This window comes from Pleurodeles waltl, chromosome 9, assembly GCF_031143425.1.
Source record: "Pleurodeles waltl isolate 20211129_DDA chromosome 9, aPleWal1.hap1.20221129, whole genome shotgun sequence".
NCBI classification, from domain to species: Eukaryota; Metazoa; Chordata; class Amphibia; order Caudata; family Salamandridae; genus Pleurodeles; species Pleurodeles waltl.
The window spans coordinates 896104701-896129742 of NC_090448.1; the positions used below are offsets into that span (position 1 = coordinate 896104701).

The 25042-nt window shown below is 43.8% G+C and overlaps 1 protein-coding gene across 2 annotated transcripts in view; it reads left to right on the forward strand.

Annotated features, from left to right (window-relative positions):
* PPP4R4 (protein phosphatase 4 regulatory subunit 4) overlaps positions 1-25042 on the forward strand; it is a 1510494-nt gene that overhangs the window by 1317487 nt on the left and 167965 nt on the right. For both annotated transcript variants that reach the window (XM_069208239.1, XM_069208238.1), the window contains one exon: positions 13227-13323. In XM_069208239.1, coding sequence (XP_069064340.1) covers positions 13227-13323 — 97 coding nt within the window. The remainder of the gene's footprint in view (positions 1-13226; positions 13324-25042) is intronic.

The window sequence follows — 25042 nt, forward strand, 5'->3', positions numbered from 1 at the left end:
ACTAAAAAGAATAAACGGTGGTTTGACCATGCATGCACCAAAGCCAGAGGGGATCTTAAACTAGCCCTTCATGTATCACCCAGAGACACAGTGGCAATTAGGTCACTGCGGGTAAAACACATGAAAGCCCTGGAGCGAAGAAAGAAAGAGTTGAGGGACGAGGCAAGGACAAATCTGGCGTTGGCGACGGATACAAATAATACTAAATTGTTCTGGGAAATAGTAAATGCCCCCTTTTTGACAAAATGGGCATCTCCTGAACTGGGTTCTGGTGTATCCTGTGTTGCATGGGTGGCCACTTTTCAGAAGTCTTTAAGAAAAGGAGAGGGACAACAGACATAACTAGGCAACTGGAGTTGGGGTATCCCAACCACTTACATATCGCCATGGATGAGGTTTTAACAGCTATCTTAGTGCTGGGGGTAAGGCCCGGATGGGGTGCCTGTGGATGTTTTTAAATATAAAAGAGATTTTTAGGTACCTATTCTGACCAGGCTGTTTAATATAGCCATGGCTGGGGATATCCCGATGTCCTGGACCACGTCCATTATCATACCTATATACAAGAAAGGTGATAAGCTGATCCCAAAAACTATCGCCCAATGTCATTGTTGGATTAATCCATGAAAACATTTAGTAGGGTAATTTTGGCAAGACTTGATGACTGGGCATTGGATAATAATATTCTTTCACCCATACAGTTTGGATTTAGGACAGGACTGGGTACTATTGAGCAATGTGTTAACCTAGATCTGATCATAGGGAAGTATACAAAGGGCAAACAAGGGTCTCTCTACCCCTACTTTGCAGATCTTAGTAGTGCTTTAGATCCAGTAGAGCATGCCCTCCTTTGGACCCCATTACTGGAAATGGGTGCTACAAGGTACATCATTTACTTCATTGCCCACCTTTAACAGATTTAACATGCAAAGTCCGCTTTGGCCAAATGGGAGAGTGCACCACCCCTCTTAAGATTGGAAGAGGTATTGGCCAGGGTTGTGTACTCGCCCCATTACTGTTTTCGTTATATATTAATGGGGTGGATACGTTTCTGCTGGAAATTCACGCGGAACCCCCTATATGGCAGGGTGGCCTGTACACGCATTACTTTATGCTGGTGATGTTGTCCTGATTTCTAGGACCCCAGTGGGACTTCAAAAACGAATGAATGGCTTAGAACAGTTCATGACTCCAAAGGATATGGTGATTAAAAATATAAAACTTTCACTATGACCTGTGGCCAAAGGGTAAAGAAATGCAGGAGTTTTTATATCCACAATATGGAGATTACTACTGTTAATTCTTTAGTTATCTGGGTGTATTGTTCTTGAGCAATGGGAAATGGGAACAACGTATTCACTCGGGAAAGGATAAGTTAAGAAGGAATTCTTGCACTATCTTTAGATCTGCTATTAATTTAGGGAGTCGCCCCATATCCCCTATGTTAAATATCTATAGGGCTAGAGCATTATCCACGGTAGTGAATGGAATGGGTGTACGGGGGTACACAAAAAGCACCCCTTTACAATTAGAGGAAAATAGTTTTTTAAAACATTTGCTATGTTTACCTACTTCAGAATCTAATTGGATTGTACATCTCCAATTTTTGGGAGGACATGCTGCAGGTGAGCCCCCTGCTCCTATGACGTAGTATTTGGTCCAAGGAGGAAATTGTTTTCACCAATCAAATTATTCTAGATTGTTTAAAACTGGATAATGCACCTTGTATACCATGGCTTGCCTTTATTGACTCTTCTTTCAAATTTGTATTCAATATAACTTTAAAATCAGACCCAGAGGAAGTGTTGATATTATGAAGGAAATTTATAATGGGCACTTTTTTGCAATACAGGGTTGTTGGCAGAAAAAAAAATGAATCCATAAAATCCACTGTTTGCATATATATGTACTTTTCATTGGAGGCAAGTAGAAATGGATACCAAATTGGCGTAATATGCAGCATCTGATAGAGACTTCTAGCTGCAGCTTCCTTACCTTAGAATTCCCTGGCGTGAGCTTCGAATCCTGAATTTTTCTGCTGAGCAGTACCCTGCGTGCGCCGTCGGGTGTCGTCGTTCGGATTCGCGGACGTCGACCGGATCCACGTGCGTCGACCAGCTCTGCATGCGTCGTCGGTGTCGTTGGAGCCATCTATGATGTCACTGTTGTCTATAGAGACGACGTCTCGGCGCGCATAAGTCAGTTCTTTTCCTTCCGCGCCGGTTAAGCGAAGTTCCGGAAAGAGCTGCCCTTCTTTGACGGTTTGTTGAGGCTTTTTTGACTGTTTGAAATCATGTCTTCGAGAAAGACAGGGTTCAAGCCGTGTGGTGTGTGTCATTGCACCATGTCGGTGACGGACACGCACCATGTTTGTCTTTGGTGCCTGGAGAAGGACCACGACTCCACCTCGTGCTCCAACTGTCGAGCCATGGCTCCGAAGGCCTTGAGGGAGAGATCCCTTAACCTTCTCGCGCCCTGACATTCGTCCTCGGTCGGCGCGACTCCACAGAGGTCATGGTCCCGCAGTAGGAAGATGTGGCGGCACCGCTCCCGGAGCCCCAAGTCCACTTCCTCATATTCAAGGTCATCTGAAGGTAAGAGGCACAAGAGGAAGAAGAAGTCCAAGTGGACTTCATCTTTGCCACGCCCGTCGGCCGACGAGGCATCTGTGGAACGTTGACGTTCCGAGCGCGGTTCCACTGAGCCATCGCCAGGGCCGACTCCGTGTCTTCCCCCTTTTCCAGGGACCGGATCGACCCCCGCTCAGATTAAAGAATTTTACGAGGCCATGTGTCTCGTTTTTGAGTGGGCTGCACCCTTGCAGGGGCCCCTTCGGATTCGAGGTCTGCGGCTTCGGCCTCCATGCCGTTGGGGACCCCAGTATCCGATACCATATCCGGACCAGTGCCGGTCCCTCACAGTCGACCTCCTCCGGTGCCGGGTCCGACGTTGAAGATTTTGCCACCGGCGCCCACCGGTGGTAGCCCCATCCTTATTCCGGATGATCCGGAGCGACGTTGTACGACGTCGACTCTGACTTCGACTGAGCCAATTCGGCCCAGATCATTTTCTGAGCATTATTTAGATCAGCCAGGTGCAGGAGAGGAATGGGAGGGGTCTGAGGACCCTTTAGAATGTGGCTTGCAGCAGGACTGGTATGTGGATCTAGGGGAGGCCAGTGGACTGGACACGTCTCCAGATGCTGGTATGCTCTCTCCTCCTAATGTGGCTACGGAGGAGGGAGCTTCATTTGTTATGGTGGTGCGTAGGGCAGCTGAGGTCTTGGACCTAGATTTGGCTACGGTGCCAGTTAGGATGAATATCCTGACAGAAGTGCTTCAACCTGGGGTGACAAGATCAGAGCCGATGTTGCCCTTCAATGAGGCTCTTACAGACATCCTTCTGGATACATGGCCCAAACCCAACACAGGGGTTCCTGTGAATAGGACTCCTGAGCGCTTGGTTGTCCAGGCCTCTACTTCCTGTGGTGCCTTCCCTTCCGCTCCCCTGGATAGGGAATCCAAAAGGCTGGACCAGCTTGGGAAGAAGATGTTTTCTTCCACCAGCCTGGCATTGAGGTCCGTAAACAGCTCTTGCCTATTGGGCCGTTATTCCCATATTTTATGGGATACGGTGGCACAGGTGCTGCCCCAGGTCCCGGAGGGCGTACGAGACACTCTCACCCAGGTTGTCAAGGATGGGAGAGATGCACCCACGTTTACGATCAGGTGTGGTTTGGACACGACCGACTCGCTGGGCATAGCGATTTCATCGTCAGTGGCCCTATGTCGCCACGCCTGGCTACGTTCATCTGGTTTCTCAGGGGATGTCCAGTCCACCTTGATGGACATGCCCTTTGATGGCTCTCGCCTTTTTGGCAAAAAAGCAGACTCCGCCCTTGAGAGGTTCAAGGATTCTCGAGATGCGGCCAGATCCTTGGGCATTTTAGCGCCAGCATGACAGCAGTCTGTCTTTCGCCCCTTTCGAGGCTTCGGAAGTGGCGTGGTACCATGCCAGCCACAGTTTACCCACTGTCCTCAGGCTTCACAACATCCTGGAGGAGGACGTTGTCGTGGTACCATCAGACCCAGAGGGTCTGGCCAAAGGTCGTCCTCCATACAGTCCCCCTCCACTGCGCCGAAGCCCTCCTAGTATGGTTCTGCAGGATCACGTCCGTCCAGTTGGAGGGAGGATTCATTTTCATCTCCCTCACTGGCTTTCCATCACAACGGACAAGTGGGTCCTGCAGATCATACGGAAGGGCTACTCCCTTCCCTTCCAGTCTTTCCCTCCTTCTATCCCTCCAACAAAGGAATGGCTGATGGAGGGCTATCTGGTTTTGCTCCGCGAGGAAGTTACAGCTCTCTTGGCCAAGGGAGCAATAGATAGAGTCCTGATATCAGAAGTAGGCAGTGGTTGTTATTCCTGCTACTTTCTGATTCCCAAAAAGAAAAAAGGCCCTTGCCCTATCTTGGATTTAAGGGACGTCAATCTCTTACTCAAGAAGGAGAAATTCAAGATGCTCACTCTTGCTCAGGTTTTGTCTGCCCTAGACCAAGGAGACTGGATGGTAGCGTTGGATTTGCAGGATACGTATTTCCACATTCCTATCCTGCCAGCCCACAGGCTGCGGATCAAGGAGTGCCATGAACACTTTTAGTTTACTGTGCTTCCTTTCGGTCTCACCAGTGCCCCTCGGGTGTTCACAAAGGGGATGGCGGTGGTGGCAGCTCATCTGCGCAGGTCAGGGATTTCAGTCTTCCCTACCTAGACGATTGGCTGCTGAAAGCTCCTACACCCCAGGCTCTCGTCACCCAGCTCCAGACGACGGCGGACCTCCTGCATTCGCTGGGGTTCACTATAAATGTGCCGAAGTCAGACCTGACTCCCTCTCAGAAGCTCACTTTCATCGGAGCTGTTCTGGACACAGTGCAGTATCAGGCCTATTCTCCCGAACAGCGGGTCCAGGATATTCAGGTTATGATACCGATGTTTCAGCCTCTATCCTGGATTTCGGTGAGACAGACTCTGAGGCTGTTGGGACTCATGGCTTCCTGCATCCTATTGGTCAAGCATGCCAGATGGCGCATGAGGGCTCTGCAGTGGCACCTGAAGTTCCAATGGGCACAGCATCAGGGAAATCTTACCAACGTGGTTCAGATCTCGGAGGGGACTGCAAAGGATCTGCAGGGGTGGTTAGTGAACTGCGATTGGGTCAAAGGCAGACTCCTCTCCCTTCCCAACCAGATCTAACAGTAGTGACAGATGCATAACTTCTGGGATGGGGCGGCCATCTGGGAGAGGTGGAGATCAGAGGTCACTGGTCTCTGGCGGAATCTGGGCTCCACATCAACTTGCTGGAGCTTCAAGCGATCCGACTAGCATTAAAAGCATTTCTTCCTGTTGTGAAAGGGAAGGTGGTGCAGGTGTTCACGGACAACACTACCGCCATGTGGTACTGCAACAAGCAGGGCGGTGTGGGGTCGTGGACCCTTGGTCAAGAGGCTTTACATCTCTGGACATGGCTGAAACATCAGGGCATGACCCTGGTAGTTCAACACCTGGCAGGTTCTCTGAAAACCAGGGCGGACGAGCGCAGCCGAAAATGCTTAGAGGATCACAAATTGTGTCTCCATCCGGAGGTGGCGCAAGGACTCTTTCAGCAGTGGGGAGAGCCTTGGTTAGATCTGTTTGCCTCTGTAGAGAACACGCAATGTCAGCAGTTTTGCGCATTGGAGTTTCCTAGGGGGCGATCGCTAGGTGACGCTTTTCATCGCGAGTGGAGTTCAGGCCTCCTGTACACCTTTCCGCCTGTACCACTTCTGCCCAGAGTTATCAGGAAAATCAAGAATGACCAGCCCCAAGTAATCCTAGTGGCGCCGGATTGGGCACGGAGAGTTTGGTATCCACAGCTTCTCAAAATGAGCATTGGTCCTCCAATCAGGCTGCCTCTTCGGGAGGATCTTCTGTCGCAGCAGCAGGGGAAGGTTCTCCACCCACACATGTCAACTCTGCGCCTTCATACGTGGAGATTGAACGGCGACAGTTGATGGTTTATTACCTCCCTCCTGAGGTCTGTGATGTCATTCTGGCAGCCAGGCGTCCCTCTACTAAGTCGATCTACGCCTGCCGTTGGAAACGTTTTGTTTCATATTGTACAGAGAGGGCTATTGATCCTCTTTCTTCCTCTCTGTCTAATATCCTTTTGTTTATATTATCTCTTGCCCTTCAGGGTTCCTCCTTAGGGACTCTCAAGGGCTATCTTGCAGCCTTTTCGGCCTTTCTTCAGTTGCCCGATCAACCATCTTTGTTTAAATCACCTATAGTACAGAGATTTTTGAAAGGGCTTGTGCATTTGTTCCCGCCTGTGATTTTGTTATGCCCCAGTGGGACCTTAATCTGGTTCTTACCTTCCTTATGTGTTCTCCCTTCGAGCCCTTACATAACTGTCCTCTTTGGCTGCTCACTATTAAGACAGCCTTTTTGGTGGCAATTACATCTGCCAGAAGAGTGAGTGAGCTACAGGCTTTGTCATCAAAACCGCCATATCTCACAATCTTTCCTAAAAAAGTGGTTCTCAGAACTTGGGCCTCTTTCCTCCCCAAGGTGGTGGCCCCTTTCCATCTGGGTCAAAATATCACCCTGCCCACCTTCTTTGCACCACCGCATCCCTCTAAGGAAGAGGAGCGTCTCCATCGGCTGGACCCCAAAAAAGCATTATCGTTCTATCTTGATCGCATTAAAGAGTTCCGGGTGGACGACCAACCCTTTGTGGGGTACTTTGGTGAAAAGAAGGGTCGGGCAGTACAGAAACTATCCATTTCGCTCTGGGTCGTTCTCTGTATAAAGATCTGCTACGCTTTGGCAAGGAAGCAGCCTCCTGAGGGCTTGAGAGCTCACTCTACTAGGGGGAAAGCTGCTGCCACGTGGTGTACCTGTGGTGGACATCTGTCAGGCGGCAACGTGGGCTTCCTTGCACACGTTTGCAAAATACTACTGCCTGGATAGCCATGTGAGAAGAGAAGGGCATTTTGCCCTTTCTGTCTTGCAGGACTTCCTGGTATAAAAATCTTCTTCAGACCCACCGCCATGGGTTTTAGCTTGGGAATCTATTCTAAGGTAAGGAAGCTGCAGCTAGAAGTCTCTATCAGATGAACAAGTTACTTACCTTCGGTAACGAGGCATCTGGTACACTCAACCAGAGCCTCCCCGCTCTGTGGATATTTTTTATACAAATATATATATATGATTTTGGCATTTTTGCCTTTCTTAAAGGCATGTAAGAATTTTTACTTCAAACAGTCAAAAAAGGAGATAAAATTCTTAACTGTTGGTTCTTCCATGACTGCGCTTCTGGCGTGCAAAGTTGTAGGAAAAGAACTGACATACGGACGCCGAGACGGCGTCTATATAGACAAACGTGATATCATAGACGGCTCCAACGACGCTGACGACGCACGCGGAGCTGGTCGACGTACGCGGATCTGAACGACGCCGCCCGACAGTGCGCGCAGGTTACTGCTCAGCAGAAAAATTCAGGGAATTCTAAGGTAATGAATCTGCAGCTAGATAGAGTGTTTACCAGATACCTCGTTACTGAAGGTAAGTAACTTGTTCATCAGTTCGTTCTGACAAGATTAAGACTAGAAATAGCGCATCATTTAGTAGCATATCCTAGTATGAGGTCTTGTCCTCATGAGACATCCAGTTGCCCCTGTGATGGGACAAGTAAACAAAGCACTTTGCATTTTATGTTATTTTGCAAGTTTTATGAACATCTTAGAATGTGTTATCTTAAACCTCTTTTTAGGAAATACAGTATAAAAACTCATCTTGTGGCACTGGAATTTTTGTTACCACTTAACAATACACATGTGTGTTACAGGGTGGCACTATATATTTTAAATGCCATACAAGTCAGGAAAAGTCCTGTTTTTATCTCCGGTGAATCTGGATAAGTGCAATAAACTAGCTTTTAATTATTCCTTTTATGATAATTGTTACTTTGAATTTGAGGGGTCTTTGTTAATGTAATTATATATTTATGTTTTATCTATTATGGTCAGCTAGTATCTGTATTATGAATTAGGATATGATTATGTTGAATTTGTATTTATATTTATGTACCTTTTTGGCTATTTTGTATTGGCCGAATAAAGTTGATGATAATGATGATGATGATGAACATCATGGTGAAATCATGCTGCTACCTCATCCTATCTCATACCCAACAGCAGCCCATTGACCCACAGCCCATTGTAGGTTTTCCTGGTGAAGAGGTTTTGCAGACTAATCGCTTTCAAAAAAGATGTTGTAAGGAATTAACTTTGTAAACATGCCACAACATCAACTTGACTGCACACATTGGGGGCTATTCCCAAAGACAAATTTACATGTGAGAAAATCTACATGGGTAAAGGTAGTCAACCACTTTTGAGTAACTTTACTACTTTCAAATATTCACCATTTTTTAATGTAAAGAACTCAAACATGCAGACTTTCATGTCTCCACCTGAGATGGAGCTAGTAAAAGGTCATACACAACCATAAAATTACTATTAAAATGTGGCATTCTTCAAACTTGGCAGACATCTCACCAGTTATTAAACTATAGGGAACTTTTTTATGGGTGGGTAGGTCCATGTTCCTCCCTAAATCAGCCCATTAACCTCCTCTTACTCCTCTCAACAGCTCAACTTTAGTTGTAATTACTACCCATTTTCCAGCCTCTCCCCTTTCCCTCCAACATTTACTACTACAACCTATACCTATGTGTGAAGAGATCTGCTGTTGGGGTGGAGATCTTCACACATAAATGATAGGAGAGGCGCAGTAGGAGACTTCCATACATAGGTTTGTGATTAGTATTTTCTAGCAGGTTAGTTGTACTATTTTATACCACTAAATGTACTGCAAAATGCAGTCTGTTGAACAGGACCCATCATTCCTGGAGTGCTTTATTGTGGTCTTATCTCCTTGTTGACAAATAATTTGCAATGCATTGGATTAAACATTTACTTGTGCCATTTGTGCTCAAAATTGTTCTTCATAATTATTTGATGTATGAAAACTGTTAATGTGTAACAGTAGGACATACTGGTAAGGCTTCCTCATATTTGAAAGCCAGTCCAAAATACCCTGTTACTCATTTTGAGTCCATCATTTCAACCCAACATCAGGCAAAGCATTGAAAATTAGAAGGGTGCTTGTGAGTACAGCAGTAATACTGGCCATGCATTTTTTTGTAAACTGCTATGTCCATTTAAGAGGTTCCTGGTCCTCTCCTCCAATAAAGTGTGCACATTCCTAACAATCTGTGCTAGATTAACCACAAAGATTATGAGCATCATGATTAACACAGAGGTAACTGCTGCTGGCTAGGGTATTTCACATAAGAACTTTACTGAAATAGCTTGGTATAATGTAATGTTTATCAAAATGGATACCTCAATTCTCTTGAGATTAACATCATAAATATTGGAGCTCTGTCCCCTGAGAGGACAAACAAGACCTACAATTCTTGTACTACATGTTTAATACAGTCCTGAAGAAAATTATAGGGTCCAAATTTGCAAACCCTCTCCCACAGTCATGCCTCAGACATTATTAGTTTTTTTTATACATGGAGGATAGCTTCACATTGCAGTCCAGTCCATGGATGTGAATGCAGCTTCAAGGGCTTTCATCAACACTTGCTATATTAGTTTGATGAAGCACAGATACCTCTTGTTACCCTAGAAAGGAGTTATCTTTGTTCTACCTACTAATTGCTGATTATTACTAAGTATGACATACTCTTTATAAACATAAAAATTGTTTATTGGTTACAAAATACTTTTCTATCACTTGTATATTTCTCACAGTAAAACGTACATAAAAATCATTGTTGATCTCAAAAGAAAACTGTATTAATGATCCAAAGAAAGCGTAGTTTAAAAGAGAATAGGAGAATACTCTGAAAGGTAACTCAGTAGATGCCACCCCATTCTTTGTGCTGTATATATATTTTTTTTTCACCAGCCAATTCAATTGGCAGATAATTGTTATGCTGTAAATGTGCCTTTTTGAGACAAGGGGGAAAACATGTCATAGACCGAAAAGAGGGACCGTGCTACCTGCACGTGGGCATACATGGCTTCCAAAGGCCTTAGATGATTATGGGGAGCCTTATATTGACTTACTGCCATCCTGCATCTGCTCACCACTGTCCTCTGTAGAGTACCCCACAGGCTCACCCTGCTGCAAGTTTGAATATTGTTCTGTAGTGATCCACATTGTAATATTTGTCAGCCATGTAACCTTTTTGACAATGTACTGCTTTGGCCATAAAAAAGTTCTATATAAAGTTGTTAAAAATAAAGTACCTTTCTACTAGCCTCTACTTGTTAATTTCTACTTACAAAATCTAATTTCATGTTTTACAGATTGCATGAAAGGGCTTTTCAAAGACAGTTACTAGTTCCAATTTGTGTTACTTTCTTGAATCTTTTGATGTTAAAGTCAAGCTAGAACTTTGAAGACTAACTGTTGAACCAGATCTTTAAAAGCATTAAGTGCTGTAACATGCCTTTGAGGTAATAGGAGTATTTAAAATACATCACTTCCTAGAAATATTTTTAGCAGTGTCTGAGTAATTGGTGTTCTAACTTACAGACAAGAGACATCCTCCTGCCTGGCATACACATCATTTGGGCTTCCTTTATGCATTTAAGAGATGAACACTTACACAACTTTTTATCACTTTACTTTCATTGTGTGTAAGTTTGAATAAAACACTGTGTATCTGTATTTTACTCATGCCACAACCATTGTGAAATTTTTCTAAGAATGAGTGTAGGTTGTGCTTGTAGAATTTTTATAAACCTTTGGAAATGTAGCAAAAACAAAGTGTATTAACTCATAAACACGTGGATGTTCAAATTAAATCTACCATTTTAGATCTACCTAGTTTGATGAGATTTTTGTTTTCATATTTTAAAAATCCCCCTCCCCAAATAAGTTTACTACTAACCTTCAGTCACTTTGTACAAGCCACTGCTGACCAAGATGCAGGTAGGCAACCCCCTTCGCTCTATATCCTTAGTAATATCTTACTGCAAGATTTTTGTACAGCAATACATAAACTGTAACATACCTTGCAGATGCAAGTGGACATAGCCATGCTTTCATTGTAACTACTTTTTTACTTTTCCTACTGTAAATCTTTTAAAAAATAAAGTGTTATTGTTGTCATTAGTGTTTTTAGTACCTGAGGGGTATATTAAATAGTAGATCTTAAAGTTTAAAATGGTTACATTTGTACATATCTACATTTCAAAATAAAATTGCATTACATTTGTAAAATGTGTTTTATATGACAGTTGTTTTATTATTTATAAACATGTCCTCACAGCAGAAGTTTACTAACATTAAATATGTAATTCATATTTGTTTATATGCAACTTTGAACTATAGGCTTGTAGATACTTTGTAGAAGTAATTTGATGATACAACTCGCTTTTCATTGTGTGTTTGAATATGAGCCACTCATTCTGAAAGTTCTACTAGACAGCCTCACGTACATAAGAATTTGTGATAGAATTTTAGTTTGGTTTAATGTTTACCTAGCATGTCTTTCGAGGAAAGGAGAAAGGCTCTCAGACTTCCAGTTATAACTGATAAATAAATATTTACAGATGCCTTTTCAGTCATGATAAATGAATAGTTAACCTTATTACTTGAATCATTCTTGAAAAGTCGAATGAACAGAAACATTTAGGAACACGTTAGAATGTGTAGTAAAGAGCAAACTGTACATTCAAATTGCTCTTTTATTTATTGTCATTATTAATAATAAAAACTTTCAATATTTACATTTTCTGTAAAATATTAAGAGCTAGATTTACCGAAGTTAGGAACAGCGATTTCCTAATTGCGATTCCCTACTAATCACAATTAGGAAATCACTATTTTGAATGGATGAAACTCTTTTCAGCATCATTTGCAATTCCTAGTGGATCACAAATAGACTCACATCATGAATAATAATGAGGTATGTCGCAATTTGTGACCCATTAGGAATAGTGGCCATCACAGGGATGGCGGCCTGCTGGGGTCAGCAGACTACCAAGTCTGTGATTGCTTTTAAATAAAGCAATCTTTTATTTTTATTTTTAAACGCAGCCCTTTTTTCTTAAAGATAAATGGGATGTGCTTAAAAAGAAAAAGATTAAACCTTTAAAAAATCCCCACCATTCTCAAAAGGGACCCCTCCCAAACTTTCAGTTGGAGGTAAATAGCAAATGTTTTGTAACCACATTTTGGTTGCAAAACATTTGCACATGCCATTCTGATTCTGTATAAGGAAAGGACGCCCTCAACACAGCCCCTCCAAATGCCAAATTGCAGAATCGGTCTTTCTTCGACCTCAAAAATGCTCTGTACATCTAACACCAAGTTTATGACATTGTTGTTAAGGTCATAGAAAGTGAAGCATTGTAAAGGCAAATAACTTGAACCAAGACCATAGTCGTGGCTGATTATCAGTAAATAATAATGTTCTATTCCATATATCCTGTTAGAAACGTAATTGAATTTCAAGTTAGACTTTTGAAATGACTGCTTCTATTACTCTAATAATGCAGCTGCCAAAGTATGGCTAGGCTTGATTGTAATATGATTTTGATGTAAAAACCCTTTGTCACATATTATTATAATAAGATATTAGAATATAAAGAAAATGATGAAGCATTTCAGGTTATGTTGTATAATCTAGAATTTCAAGAACCACAACTTATTGTACATCGCCCTGAAAAACAAAAGAAGCACATTCTCAGCAGAAGTGACAAGGAAGCCTTGCTGTGGTGTGGTCCATGGTTGAGCAGTTGTAAAAAGATATGGATTGTTTTTAGAGAACTATTCGTCGTGGGCAGGTCAGCTCAATCTTACTGTAGAACATGTTTAAGAAAAGTAACTATGTATGATGAGCAATCAATATAATAATGTAACACTACACATGATCATAACTAAATACTAGGTGGTTCACTAAGAGATTGTCCACAGTTCTACACCTAACATTGCTATATGCAGAGTTTAAGAATCAGTTTACAGTTACACTTTGGCAAGCTCTGACTGAACCTTGCAAGCTGATAAATGAAAAACACATTCTTTTGGGAAAGCATTGGATGTACAACATCACTAAAATGATAAAGGTTAAATATTGATTCCTCTTTTTTTTGCTTTTTAAGTTGTAGGCAAGGAGGGCAAGAAGAAGCTAGGCCGGAGTCGATCTTTCAGCAGTCATGCAATCCATCCAAAACATGGCACGCTGGAGAAATGTGCTAAGTATGGTCCATCTTTGTTTTAACTGTCTACTGAATTCACAAGTAAAGTCCTTTGGAAATGTACCATTAGTCTTTTTTGAGGAATATTTTAAATGGGCATTGTAAAATGTTTGATTTGTGAAAGAATAAGGGCCTTATTTAGAGTTCATTGGTAGCTGGGAATGCTAAAATTTTCTGAAGTAAGTAATAAATCTAAAGGATAATTCACTAATGGAGTTTCTTCCATCATAGAGTATTGTGAATGAAATTCCACAGGTGGTTCCAGTCTAGATTTGCAACTTCTCTAGAGATTGAAGACTTTTTATTTACTGCAACCTCTTTGTACAATCCACAGCTCATCACACCAGAAACATGCTGTATTGTATGTCAGTTATTCTTCACTACCTTATAGAAATACTGATAAAATATCAAGACATGCACATACATTTTTTATGACTTAAGTACTAAAAGGGATGGTAGGAATCATGTATGTACCCATCCTTTGTTTTGCAGCACTAGAGCCAGAACCCTTCCACTACCCTAGTTTAACCTTTAACCATGCCCATTATAGAAGCTGTGTAGACAATGAGAACATGTATTTTAGTTTCTTTATCAGCTCTTTGCTTACTCCTTGCTTCCTGCCACAAACACACACTTCTTCTCATGTAACCTCAAACTGGTATTTTAGATTTACTTTTCTATTAGCAGAGTATTTTGAATGACTGATGACTCAGGGGTATGAGGCACCATTTCCCAATTTTGAAGATTCATTTTGGCTGTTTTTACCCTTTTGCACCATTTGTATGCCATCCATCAAACACCTTTTTTCTGCAATAAAATCTAATCAGCAGACTGTGTTTTTGATTTCTGTGGATACCCTTTTATAGCCATCGGGACCACTATCGCCACAATATTCCTCCACCTTACGCCAGGCATGTTTGAGAGATAGATCTCACACCCCCATTCTGTTGGACCTGGCTCTTTCTAACAGGTTATTTCGGGGCTTATGGCCTTCCTCCTCCTATTTTTTGCTGAATGAATTGTTGTTGGTTGTATGACTGAGCACTTTACCCCTTCTAACTAGTGCTAAAGTGCTTGTGCTCTCTCCTTAAAACATGGTAGCCTTGACATATATTTTTGACTTATACCCAATCGGCATATTTAATTTACTTATAAGTCACCGGTCAAATGGTACTACAAGTGCCCAGGGCCTGCAAGATAAATGCTACTAGTGGGCCTGAAGCACTTATTGTGCCTCCCGCTTAAGTAGGACTTTTAACTTGTGTAAGGCTTGCAATTGCAGAGCCTGTGGGTGCTGTTTAAACTGCCATTTCAAACTGGCAAAAAAAGCCATTTGTCAGACCCAAATCTGACTTTTTAATCCATATGTCATTGCTAGGGAAGGCCCTAGACAGCCCAGAGGGAGGGTCCAATGTATTAAAAAAGTAGGATATATGCATTTAAACTTTACATTCCTTGTACTGAAAAACTCTTGATTGTTTTTCACTACTACAAGGCTCATGTCTCTCATAGGATAACATTGCAGTTGCCTTATTACATTTTATAAGTATAATTTACAAATCAGAAGAGATAATCAGTTCACGTTTGGTGTCTCTAAAATCACACTTTCAAATCCAAACTTATGGTGAAGTAGGGTTTTAAATTGCAATTCTAAGGATGACACTTTTAGAAAGTTGCCATGTTCTTGCCTTAGCCATTTAGTACCTGCAGCTTGTCTCTGGGTCATATGACTGGGTGTATTTGACAATTGAGCTTTGTGTATTCCTCCTAGACAGCCACACACAGTGGGAGCTTAAGTGTGCCTGGATGGGTTATCCCTGGCAGGATGGGAGGGAGAAGCTGGGCCCAGCCTTACTTACATCCTAATTGGCTATGTCCTGTCTCCACAAAAAGGCCTGCATATCCCTTGTAATTAGTGTGAAGCCAGGAAGGAAGGGCACATGTGCACTTCAAAGGCATGTCTCTAGAAGCTTCTCCCCATTTCAAAGGCTCAACTGTGTATAAAGGAAGTACATAAAACTGCAACTCTTCAGCACAGTTCTGTGCCTGTAGATACTCTGCCAGGAAGAAGGACTGCTGTGATGCGACAAGGTCTGCCACTCTGCTGGACTGCTGCTCTAAAGGATCTGCTGCCATGCTGTGTTTACCTGCTGCTTGCTGCCGTCTTACCTGGGGAAGACGAACTGGAGTTGCAACTTCATCTTGAACCCAGTACCCCAGTGCCTCAAAGGGCTGGTGTGCTTGCTTCCTGATCTGAGTCTTCAGGACATAAAAGGCTCAGTAACAGCTCCTGGGCCCGTCTTCAGTAAGTTCCTGACCCTGAAGTGTTGACCATTAAGTCCTAGACCCATTGTGTGGCTCACAAGATTTTGAAGTCAAACGTTTGGGTTCCTCAAGCCTGTGAACTGGCCTGCTTGCACCAAAAATGAGTGTGAGCCACTGTCAGCTTGCCTCCTCACACAGCAAGCATCTATCGCCCACAAAGAATCAACATTGTGAAGCTCCAGCCCACCTAACTTTTACGCCTGGCCTGCTCTTTGCATGATGCCGATCACCACCAGTGATGCTCTCTTTTCTCCCGAAGACCCTCTCAGAGGTGAATGATGCTCCTGGCACAAAACTTGAGAAGGTAAAATTTTAGAGAGACTAATCTGGGACTGACTCCGACACACACTCCATCATGGTCACCCTGAACTTTTTACTTGGACCTAGTCCAGCACGACCAGATTGCCACGGTTGGTGCTTTATGCTTTTAGGCACTATTTTTCAGGTTATTCCTTAAAAATTCAGAACTCTGGTTCTACTGATTGGATATTTGCTGTTTTGGTCTTGTTTTACTTATCAAATTAAGCTCTATCTGGTGGTCTTTTTGTGTGTTGTCACTGCTTTACTGTTTGAAGTGTTGCACAAATGTACAAATACTTTACATATTGCCTCTAAGTTAAGCCTGACTGCTCTATGCAATGCCAAGCCACCTGAGGGTTGAGTGTGGGTTATTTTGGGGTTTGCTCCTGCCTTGGCCTGACTAATATTGTGGTTGCTGCTTGATCAGGGCTCACACCCCAGTCAAATAGTAACAAGTTCTGTAATAAAACATAAGAAAGCTGAGTGAAACCTGTTCAAGGGTGGTAGTCCTCGGAATATCATTGTATGCACCTCTTGAATGAGCATCAATAGTTGGAAAGGGTAGCGGTAGAAAAGGATATGAAAGAAAAGAAAGATGACAGCATAGATTGAGGTAAGAGTTAGAAAACCTATGTTGAGGTAAGTTTATGGCATTGAGAAAATCAATATGTGCATATCAAACAAAAAAATAAAATCTGAGTACTGATTCTTTAGAATGGATTCATTTTTTCCAGCCAAATTGTCTGTAATTCCTGAGACCATATATTGATAGCTATGTTAATGTCAAGCCACTGGCATGCAATTATATTATGGACAATATCGAATGCAAAGTAAATTATTTACTATGCCCATACCACATCATGTCCTCTATATTGTTTGCTTCACAAAACATCCATTTCAATTTAGTAGGAGGCAGAATATTTAACATTTGCTTCAGTGGCTGTGTCTCAGTAGTTTCTGTAATTTCAGTGTCTTTTTTTTACAAAAACTTGAATTGCCTTTTTGCATTTGTCTTCCTCCTTTTATTACAATGTGTTGTAAGTTTGAGATATAATATGTTTAGCATCTGAATGCTCATCCTGCCTAGTTGCAATTCAAGAATTGCAGACAGAGTTGTAGGTTTATAATAGCAGACTACAATAATACTGCAGCTAAGTATTGAACATTAGGTATCTTTATACAGGTCATGAGACTTATTTAATCAATCTTTTGATGTTTCCATTATGCAACAGAAGGCTCCAAAATTATACATAGATTGTATTTAAGGATTCTGACCCACAAGTGTATTAAATGTGTAGTTTGTATTTTTTCCCCTGTAGATCTGCTAGCAATTGCTTATGCAACATAGCAAGATTTTCTAATAGCCATACCGTCTTTCTGTGTTATTTGAGTACCTTGAGGTGGACTTTCTTATGTTACTTCTATGGCACAAATTATATCCCAGGAGAGTTTCAGGTTGAATGGGTTTCTCTAATGTAAGACATTCTGTGTTGTCACTTCTGACAATTCTAATTAAAAATTGATTTTGTGTAATTGATTAGTCGATTTATACTACTCGCACTGCCAATGGATCTGTCTTTTGGCGGTGACTTTGTTCTAAAGACAAGTATGCCTTTTAATTGCACTACATGAATCGAAACATACAGGAAGTTGAAAAAATATTTAAAATATGTTAGTTACATCTGCTGGCACCTGTTGGAAACATCAAAGGTTTAGGAGAATGCTCATCTTGATGTAGTTTACAGAACTAATTAACTAAATGGGTATCCCGGATTTATCGTCACCCGTGAGAAACAATGCTTCTAAATTGCACTTGCAATTAGTTGACATTGCCTTATCCTTTTGTCTCTGTCCTTGTAACAGACGCACCCTCTCAGACATGTCAGCTCCTACATTTATGAGAGGATACTATAGAAGTAATATTGACCATATATACTACTTGAAATGTCCTTATGGGATGCAATGAAGGACATGAAGGTAATAGACACTAGAGTGATCATGACCCTCTAGCTTTACACTTAAATACATACCTAATCCTTGATCTGCTGGAGGGTAGCAGACTGATAGTAGACCCTCAGGTTGACTGCAATAACTGTAAAAATGTAAAATGGACCAGCATTAGTGGCATCATAACTGCCATGAGCTCTGTGTGCAAAGAAAGTTGCAAGAATCTGGAAATCGTTGGTGCTAACCTGATTACCTTTCTTACTACATGAACACTGTTCTTTGAAGCTAAAATAATTCATTGACAAGAATGCAGGGGTGGCTGGGGTCTGACAGGAGAGCAATGAATGGCTTAATAAGGATAGCCATTCCAAAGAGGTTGATCTCATTGTTGCTAATAAATTCGGTGAAACCAACAAAATAAAAGTTTGCAGGGCTTCTTACAAAAATGTGACTAGAGATGCTGAAGTGTGAAATAGAGATTTGGGATGATCTTCTTGAAGCTGCTCTAGCTAAAAACTCAAAATATTTCTGGCACATAGTGTCCCATGGGTGGCACAATACACTAATGAGACAAGAAATTCATATTCAGGGGATGTCTGAGTAATTAACTTCAGAGCCCTGTATGGTGACTCTTTGAGCACTGCCAATTTGAACCCTGCCCAGATTCTTCCCACCATGGAACTGTTATACTAAGTACGTCTAGTACTATTTTCTCCATAAAGGATATCAGGTAAGCTATGAACACCTTGCCTGTTATAATTGGCATTTCCCGATCCCTATTCTCCTCATGGGTTGACATGAAGGTGTTGTTTTTCACTACTGTCCTTCTATTAAGTTCATTGGTTGTGTCCTGCTATTACGGTAGCAGCACTTTTTTAACATTTTACTGCTCATTGTCAGTCCTTATTAATTTATTTTCCCTGACTTGTTCAGTCCCCTCAGGCTTATTTTTATTTCAGTCCTGATGATGATCCTAGTATTGTTAAAAGGATCGAAACGTCAACTTTGACACCTTGGCCCCATGTGAATTGCTCATTACATGTATAAGAGCTATGTTGTATCTTTGTTGAATTGTGACTTAGCAGATGTATTTTTTTTGTCTCAAATTTGCGTGAGTCTGTTCTTATTGAACAATTATTGTCTCAGAAAGTGAGCAGTGCAGCTGGCACTGATAATGTAAAGTAAATATGGGTTCCTTATAATAAGGCTGTATCAAATGCTATAGCTGCTTGCTCTTCTAAAACATGTAAAAGAACAGTGATTGTTCCAATCCACTAAAAAGAGTTGCTCGTAAAACCTTGAAACTATTGTCCCATTAGTTTAATAGACAGCCTCCAAAAGTTTTTCTGTAGGCAGGTGCTAAATAAACTTACAATTTAGCAAGCAGAAAAAAAATCCTTAGTCAATTTCCATCTTGGTTTAGAGAAGGCATTAGTGCAATTGATCACGTCTTCTAATTTCTTCTGATTAAATTGAAGACAGTGGATCATCAAGGGGGGCAGTCTTTATGTAACCTCCGTAAATCTTTGTGAGCCTTTGGACATGGACCCAAGGAGCAAGCTGTTGGAAGTATTCTGAGATTGAAAAGTCCCATCCAATCTGAGATATAATTCGGCAGTTGCATTCTGATAACTATGCTCATCTTAGGTATGGAACCAATGATGAACACACCCCTGGTATTGCAGTGAAGTAAGGGGTTAAAAAAGGGTTTGTTCTGGCCCCTACATTGTTCCTTATTTTCAGCCTTAGCCTACCCACTCAAAAACAGCACTTTTTTATTTATGTGTGTACAAAATACCACCTGCACTAAAGCTGGTGCATGAACAGTACTGGCCGTCTTTAATGATTAGTCACAAATGGGGTAACCTTTTAATCACACAAAGTACTGCAATTTCACACAAAAGACACTTTGGGGGTCATTATGACCTCGGTGGTCTTGGAAAAAGACCGCCGAGGCCGCGGGAGACAGAATACCGCCATTGCCGGCGGTATTCCTGTCTCCCTATTAGGACATTTCCGCTGGGCCAGCGGACGGTAACAGTGTTTCCGTCCGCTGGCCCAGCGGAAATGTCACATCAACATTGCAGCCGGCTCGTAATAGAGCCGGCGGCAATGCTGATGTGCAGCGGGTGCAGTAGCACACGTCGCGCATTTCACTGCCCAAAATTCAGGCAGTGAAATGCGCGACGGGCTATGCCTGGGGGCCCCTGCACTGCAAATGCCAAGTGCAGGGGCCCCCAGGGGCACCCCAAGTCCCCTTACCGCCAGCCTTCCAATGGCGGAGCTCACCACCACGGACAGGCTTGCACCGCTGCCCTGGGGATTATGACCGCCAGGCGGAATCCTGGTGGTATATTGGAGGGGCCGGCGGTATGGCCATGGCAATTGCGCCACGGTCATAATTGATGGCGGAACACCGCCAGCCTGTTAGCGGTGTTACCGCCACCTTACCGCCGGCCGCCAGGGTTGTAATGACCCCCTTTGTTAGAAATGGGGTCTTTAGTTAGCAGCCAGTTTACACCCTGTCCAAGTAGGGACCCAAACTTTAGTCAGGGTAAGGGAGATACACAGCTCAGATAACCCCTACTCTCACCCCCTTGGTAGATTGGCACAAGCAGTCAGGCTAATCTCAGAGGTAATGGTAAAGTATTTGTACCAACACACTCATTAAGTGTGAAAATACCACAAAAGGACTCCACACCAGTTTAGAAAGATAGCCAATATTTATATAAATCAAAAGAAGACCAAAATGACAAAAATCCAACATATACAAGCAAAGATATGACTTTTTGAAGTAAAAAGAGTCTTGATCCATAGAAATCAATAGATGTGTTGTTTTAGCCCAAAGTACCTGGTTTGCATAAAAAATAAAGCCACATTGGTGAGCATGTGTCGGAAAAGTAAGCAATGCATTGATTCCTTATTCGCAAGTGAGGCCGTGCGTAGATACTTTCTCTGCCTGGAAAGCAATGCATCGGTTTCGGGACCAGCAGCCATGGGTAAATGTGGCGATGATGAAGATTTTGATGCTCACGGGTGATGCGTTGAAAATCCAGACGCACACCAGCAATGAATCTGTGCTAAGCTAGCGATGTGTCGAATTTACTGGCGTTGTTTAAATTTTTCATCTGCGGTGCACACGCTGCATCAGTTTTTCTGCCGCTCTGCTCTGGTATGTTGATTTTCTCTCTTGGTTCTGCCAGCTTCTCATTCCAGGGGCCCAGGGACTGGATGTGTCACCACTTGGCAATTCACGGAGTCTTAGCAAGAGAGCCCAGGTGCTGGCACATGAAGTCTTTGATGTCCCTGAGACGTCTTAACAGGAGGCAGGCTCAGTCCAAGCCCTTGGAGAATCTTCCCAAGCAGGATACACAGCAAAGTCTAGTCTTTGTCCTCTTTAAGGCAAAAACAGCAACTGCAGGCCAACCCATCAAACAGTGAAATCCCAGAACTCTTCCTCCAGGTCTTTGGTTATTCTCTTTGGCAGAGGTTCCTCTTGATCCAGAAGTGTTCTAAAATTCTGGGGTTTGGGGTCCACTACTTACACTCATTTCTGCCTTTGAAGCAGGCAAACTTGAAAGGAAAGTCTCTGTTGTTCACCAGATCATGCCTTGCCCAGTCCTGGCCCCAGACACTCCAGGGGGTTGGAGACTGCATTGTGTGAGAACAGGTACAGCCTTTTCAGGTGCAGGTGTCAGCTCCTGCCTCCCCACTCTAGCCCAGGGAGACTCATCAGGATACCCAGGACACACCTCAGCTCCCTTTGTGTCACTTTCTAGAGGGAGTTCACAAACAGCCCAACTGTCAGTCTGACGCAGACGTGGATTCAACAGGCAGGCAGACGCACAGAATGGTTAAGCAAGAAAATGCCCACTTTCTAAAAGTGGCATTTTCAAACAGACAATCTAAAAACCAACTCTACCAAAAAAAATATTTTTAAGTTGTGAGATCTGATAGAGACTTTTAGCTGCAGATTCCTTACTTTAGAATTTCCTGGTGTCAGCTTAGAATCTAGAATTCTTTGCTGAGCAGTACCCTGTGGTCGCCATCGGGTGGTGTCGTTCGGATTCGTTGGAGCCGTCTATGATGTCATGGTCACCTATAAAGACACCACCCCGGTGCACGTACGTCAGTTCTTTTCCTTCCGTGCTGGTTAAGTGCAGGTCCAGATTGGAGCTACCCCTTTTTGTCGATGATTTTTTGAGGATGTCATCGAAGAAGACGGGGTTCAAGCTGTGTGGTGCGTTCCATCTTGCCATGTTGGTGACGGACCCCCATCAGGTTTGTCTCTGATGCCTTGACAGAGACCACGACTAAAAGTCATGTTCCAACTGCCGGGCCCTGACCCTGAAAGCTTTAAGAGAGCTGTCTCTGAAGCTCATGGCAGCCCAGCAGTTGACTTTGGTTGGCGCGACTACTAGGAGGTCATGGTCCGATCAAGGAGGAGATTGCGAGACCGCTCCAGGAGCCCTATGTCATCTTTGTCACACTCAGGCATTCGGGGAAGAGGCACAAAAAGAAGAAGGAGTCCAAGCAGACTTTGACTTCGCCGCGCCTGTCGGCCAATGAGGCATCTCAGGAACATTGATGTTTCAAGCATGGTTCTGCGGAACCGATGCCAGGGTGGACTTCAGGTCTCCCCCCCTTTCCAGGAGCCGGAGCGACCCCTACTCAACTCAGGGAATTTTACAATGCCATGCATCTTGTATTTGAGTGTGCTGCCCTCGTTGGTGCACCGTCAGGCCCTGTGGGATCAGCAGGGGCCTCATCAGATTCCACACCAGCGGCTTCAGCCTCAGTGCCGTTGGGGACTCCTGGATCTGATACTAGATCTGGAATGACACCTAGTGCACACAGTCAGCCTCCTCTGATGTCGTTCCAGATGTCAATGCTCCCCGCTCCGCCAGCGCCCACCGGTGGTGCGAGCCGTATCCTCATCCCAGATGATCCAGAGCCGGAACAATGTTGTATGATGCAGATTCCGACTTTGATGGCACCAACAGGGGCCAGATCAGTGCCTGAGACTTATTTTTATCGGCCTGCTACAGGTGACGAATGGGAAGGGTCCCATGGCCCTTTAGAATATGGTTTGGAGCATATGGACTGGTATGACAAACTAGGGAAAGCCACTGGACTAAGTACATCTCCAGACACTGGCATGCTATCACCTCCTACTGTGGCTGGAGAGAAGGGAGCTACATATGCTATGGTGGTTCGTAGGGCAGCTGAGGTCTTGGACCTAGATTTGCCTACGGTGTCAGTCAGAACTAACTTCCTGACTGAGGTCCTTCAGCCGGGTGTTTCCACATCAGAACCAATGATAACCTTTAATAAAGCCCTCACTGATGTCCTGCTATGGACGTGGTCCAAACCCAGCACCGGGACTCCTGTTAATAGGACAATTGGCCGCCACCATAGACTAGCTCCTAATTATCTTAGTTTCCTCACCCAACACCCCACCCCAGAGAGCTTGGTGGTCCAGGCCTCCACTTCCCATGGTGCCTTCTCTTCCGCTCCCCCAGAAAGGGAATCCAAGAGGCTGGACCAACTTGGGAAGAAGATGTTTTCTTCTTCCATCCTAGAATTGAGGTCTGTAAACACCTCATTCCTATTTGCCTGTTTTTCCAATACTTTATGGGATACTGAAGCACAGGTGCTGCCCCAAGTCTCAGAGGACGTACGGGACACTCTCACACAAGCTATTAAAGATGGGAGAGACACAGCCAAGTTTATGATTGGGTGTGGTTTGGACACGACCGACTCACTGGCAGAGCGATTTCATCTACGGTGGCCCTCCAACGCCACACCTGGCTTTGTACTTCTGGCTTATTTGGGGGATGTCCAGGTGAACCTTATGGACATGCCCTTCAATGGCTCACCCCTATTTGGAGAAGAGGCAGACTCTGCGCTTGAGCAGATCAAAGACTCCCGGGCTACACCCAGATCCTTGTGCCTCTCGGCGTTCGCTCGCCAGCAGTCTGCCTTTCACCCCTTTTGAGGGTTCAAAAGGGGTGTGGTACCACGCCACCCACCAATCAGCCTCCGTCCCCCGTCAGCATAACATCCAGTATGAGGACGAGGTTGTGGTACCTTCAGACCCAGAGGGTCGATCACCACCTAAACCCCTCCTCATCAGCGCCCAAATGCTCCTAGTATGATACTGCAAGACCACTTGCATTCAGTTGGAGGGAAGATTCAATCTCCTCTCCCTCACTGGTGGTCCATAACATCAGACAGATGGGTCTTGCAGATCATACAGAAGGGCTATTCCCTTCCCTCCTAGTTTTTTCTCCCTCTGTACCGCCATTAAAAGAACGGCTGATGGGGGATCATTTAATCTTTCTCCGCGAGGAAGTTGCAGCTCTCTTGGCCAAGGGAGCCATAGAAAGGGTCCCAGTGTCAGAAGTAAGGAGTGGTTCTTATTCCAGCTGCTTTCTGATTCCCAAAAAGAACAAGTGTTTTCACCCTATACTGGATTTAAGGGACGTCAATCTCTTCCTCACAAAGGAGAAATTCACAATGCTCACTCTTGCTCAGGTCTTGTCCGACCTAGACCAAGGAGTCTGGATGGTAGCACTGGACTTACAGGATGCATATTTTCACATCCCCATCCTGCCGGCCCACAGGCGTTACTTGCGGTTCAAGGTGGGCCACAAGCACTTTCAGTTTACTGTGCTCCCCTTTGATCCCACCAGTGCTCCTCGGGTGTTCACAAAAGTGATGGCGGTGATAGCAGTTCATCTGCGCAGGCTAGGGATTTCAGTCTTCCCCTACTTCGACGACTGACTGTTGAAGGCTCCTACACCTCAGGCTCTTGTCACCCACCTTCAGACTATGGTCAGCCTCCTGCATTCACTGGAGTTCACTATAAATGTGCCAAAGTCACACCTGACTCTCTCTCAGAAGCTCCCTTTCATCTGAGCTGTTCTAGACACAGTGCAGTTTCGGGCTTTTCCTCCCGAACACCAAGTCCAGGATATTGACTTTATAATACTGAGTTTCGGTTTCCATCCTGGATTGTGGTGAGACAGACTCTGAGGCTGCTGGCCCTCATGGCCTCCTGCATCCTGTTAGTCAAACATGCCGGATGATATACAATAGCTCTGCAGTGGGACCTGAAGTTCCAGTGGGCACAGCATCAGGGAAAT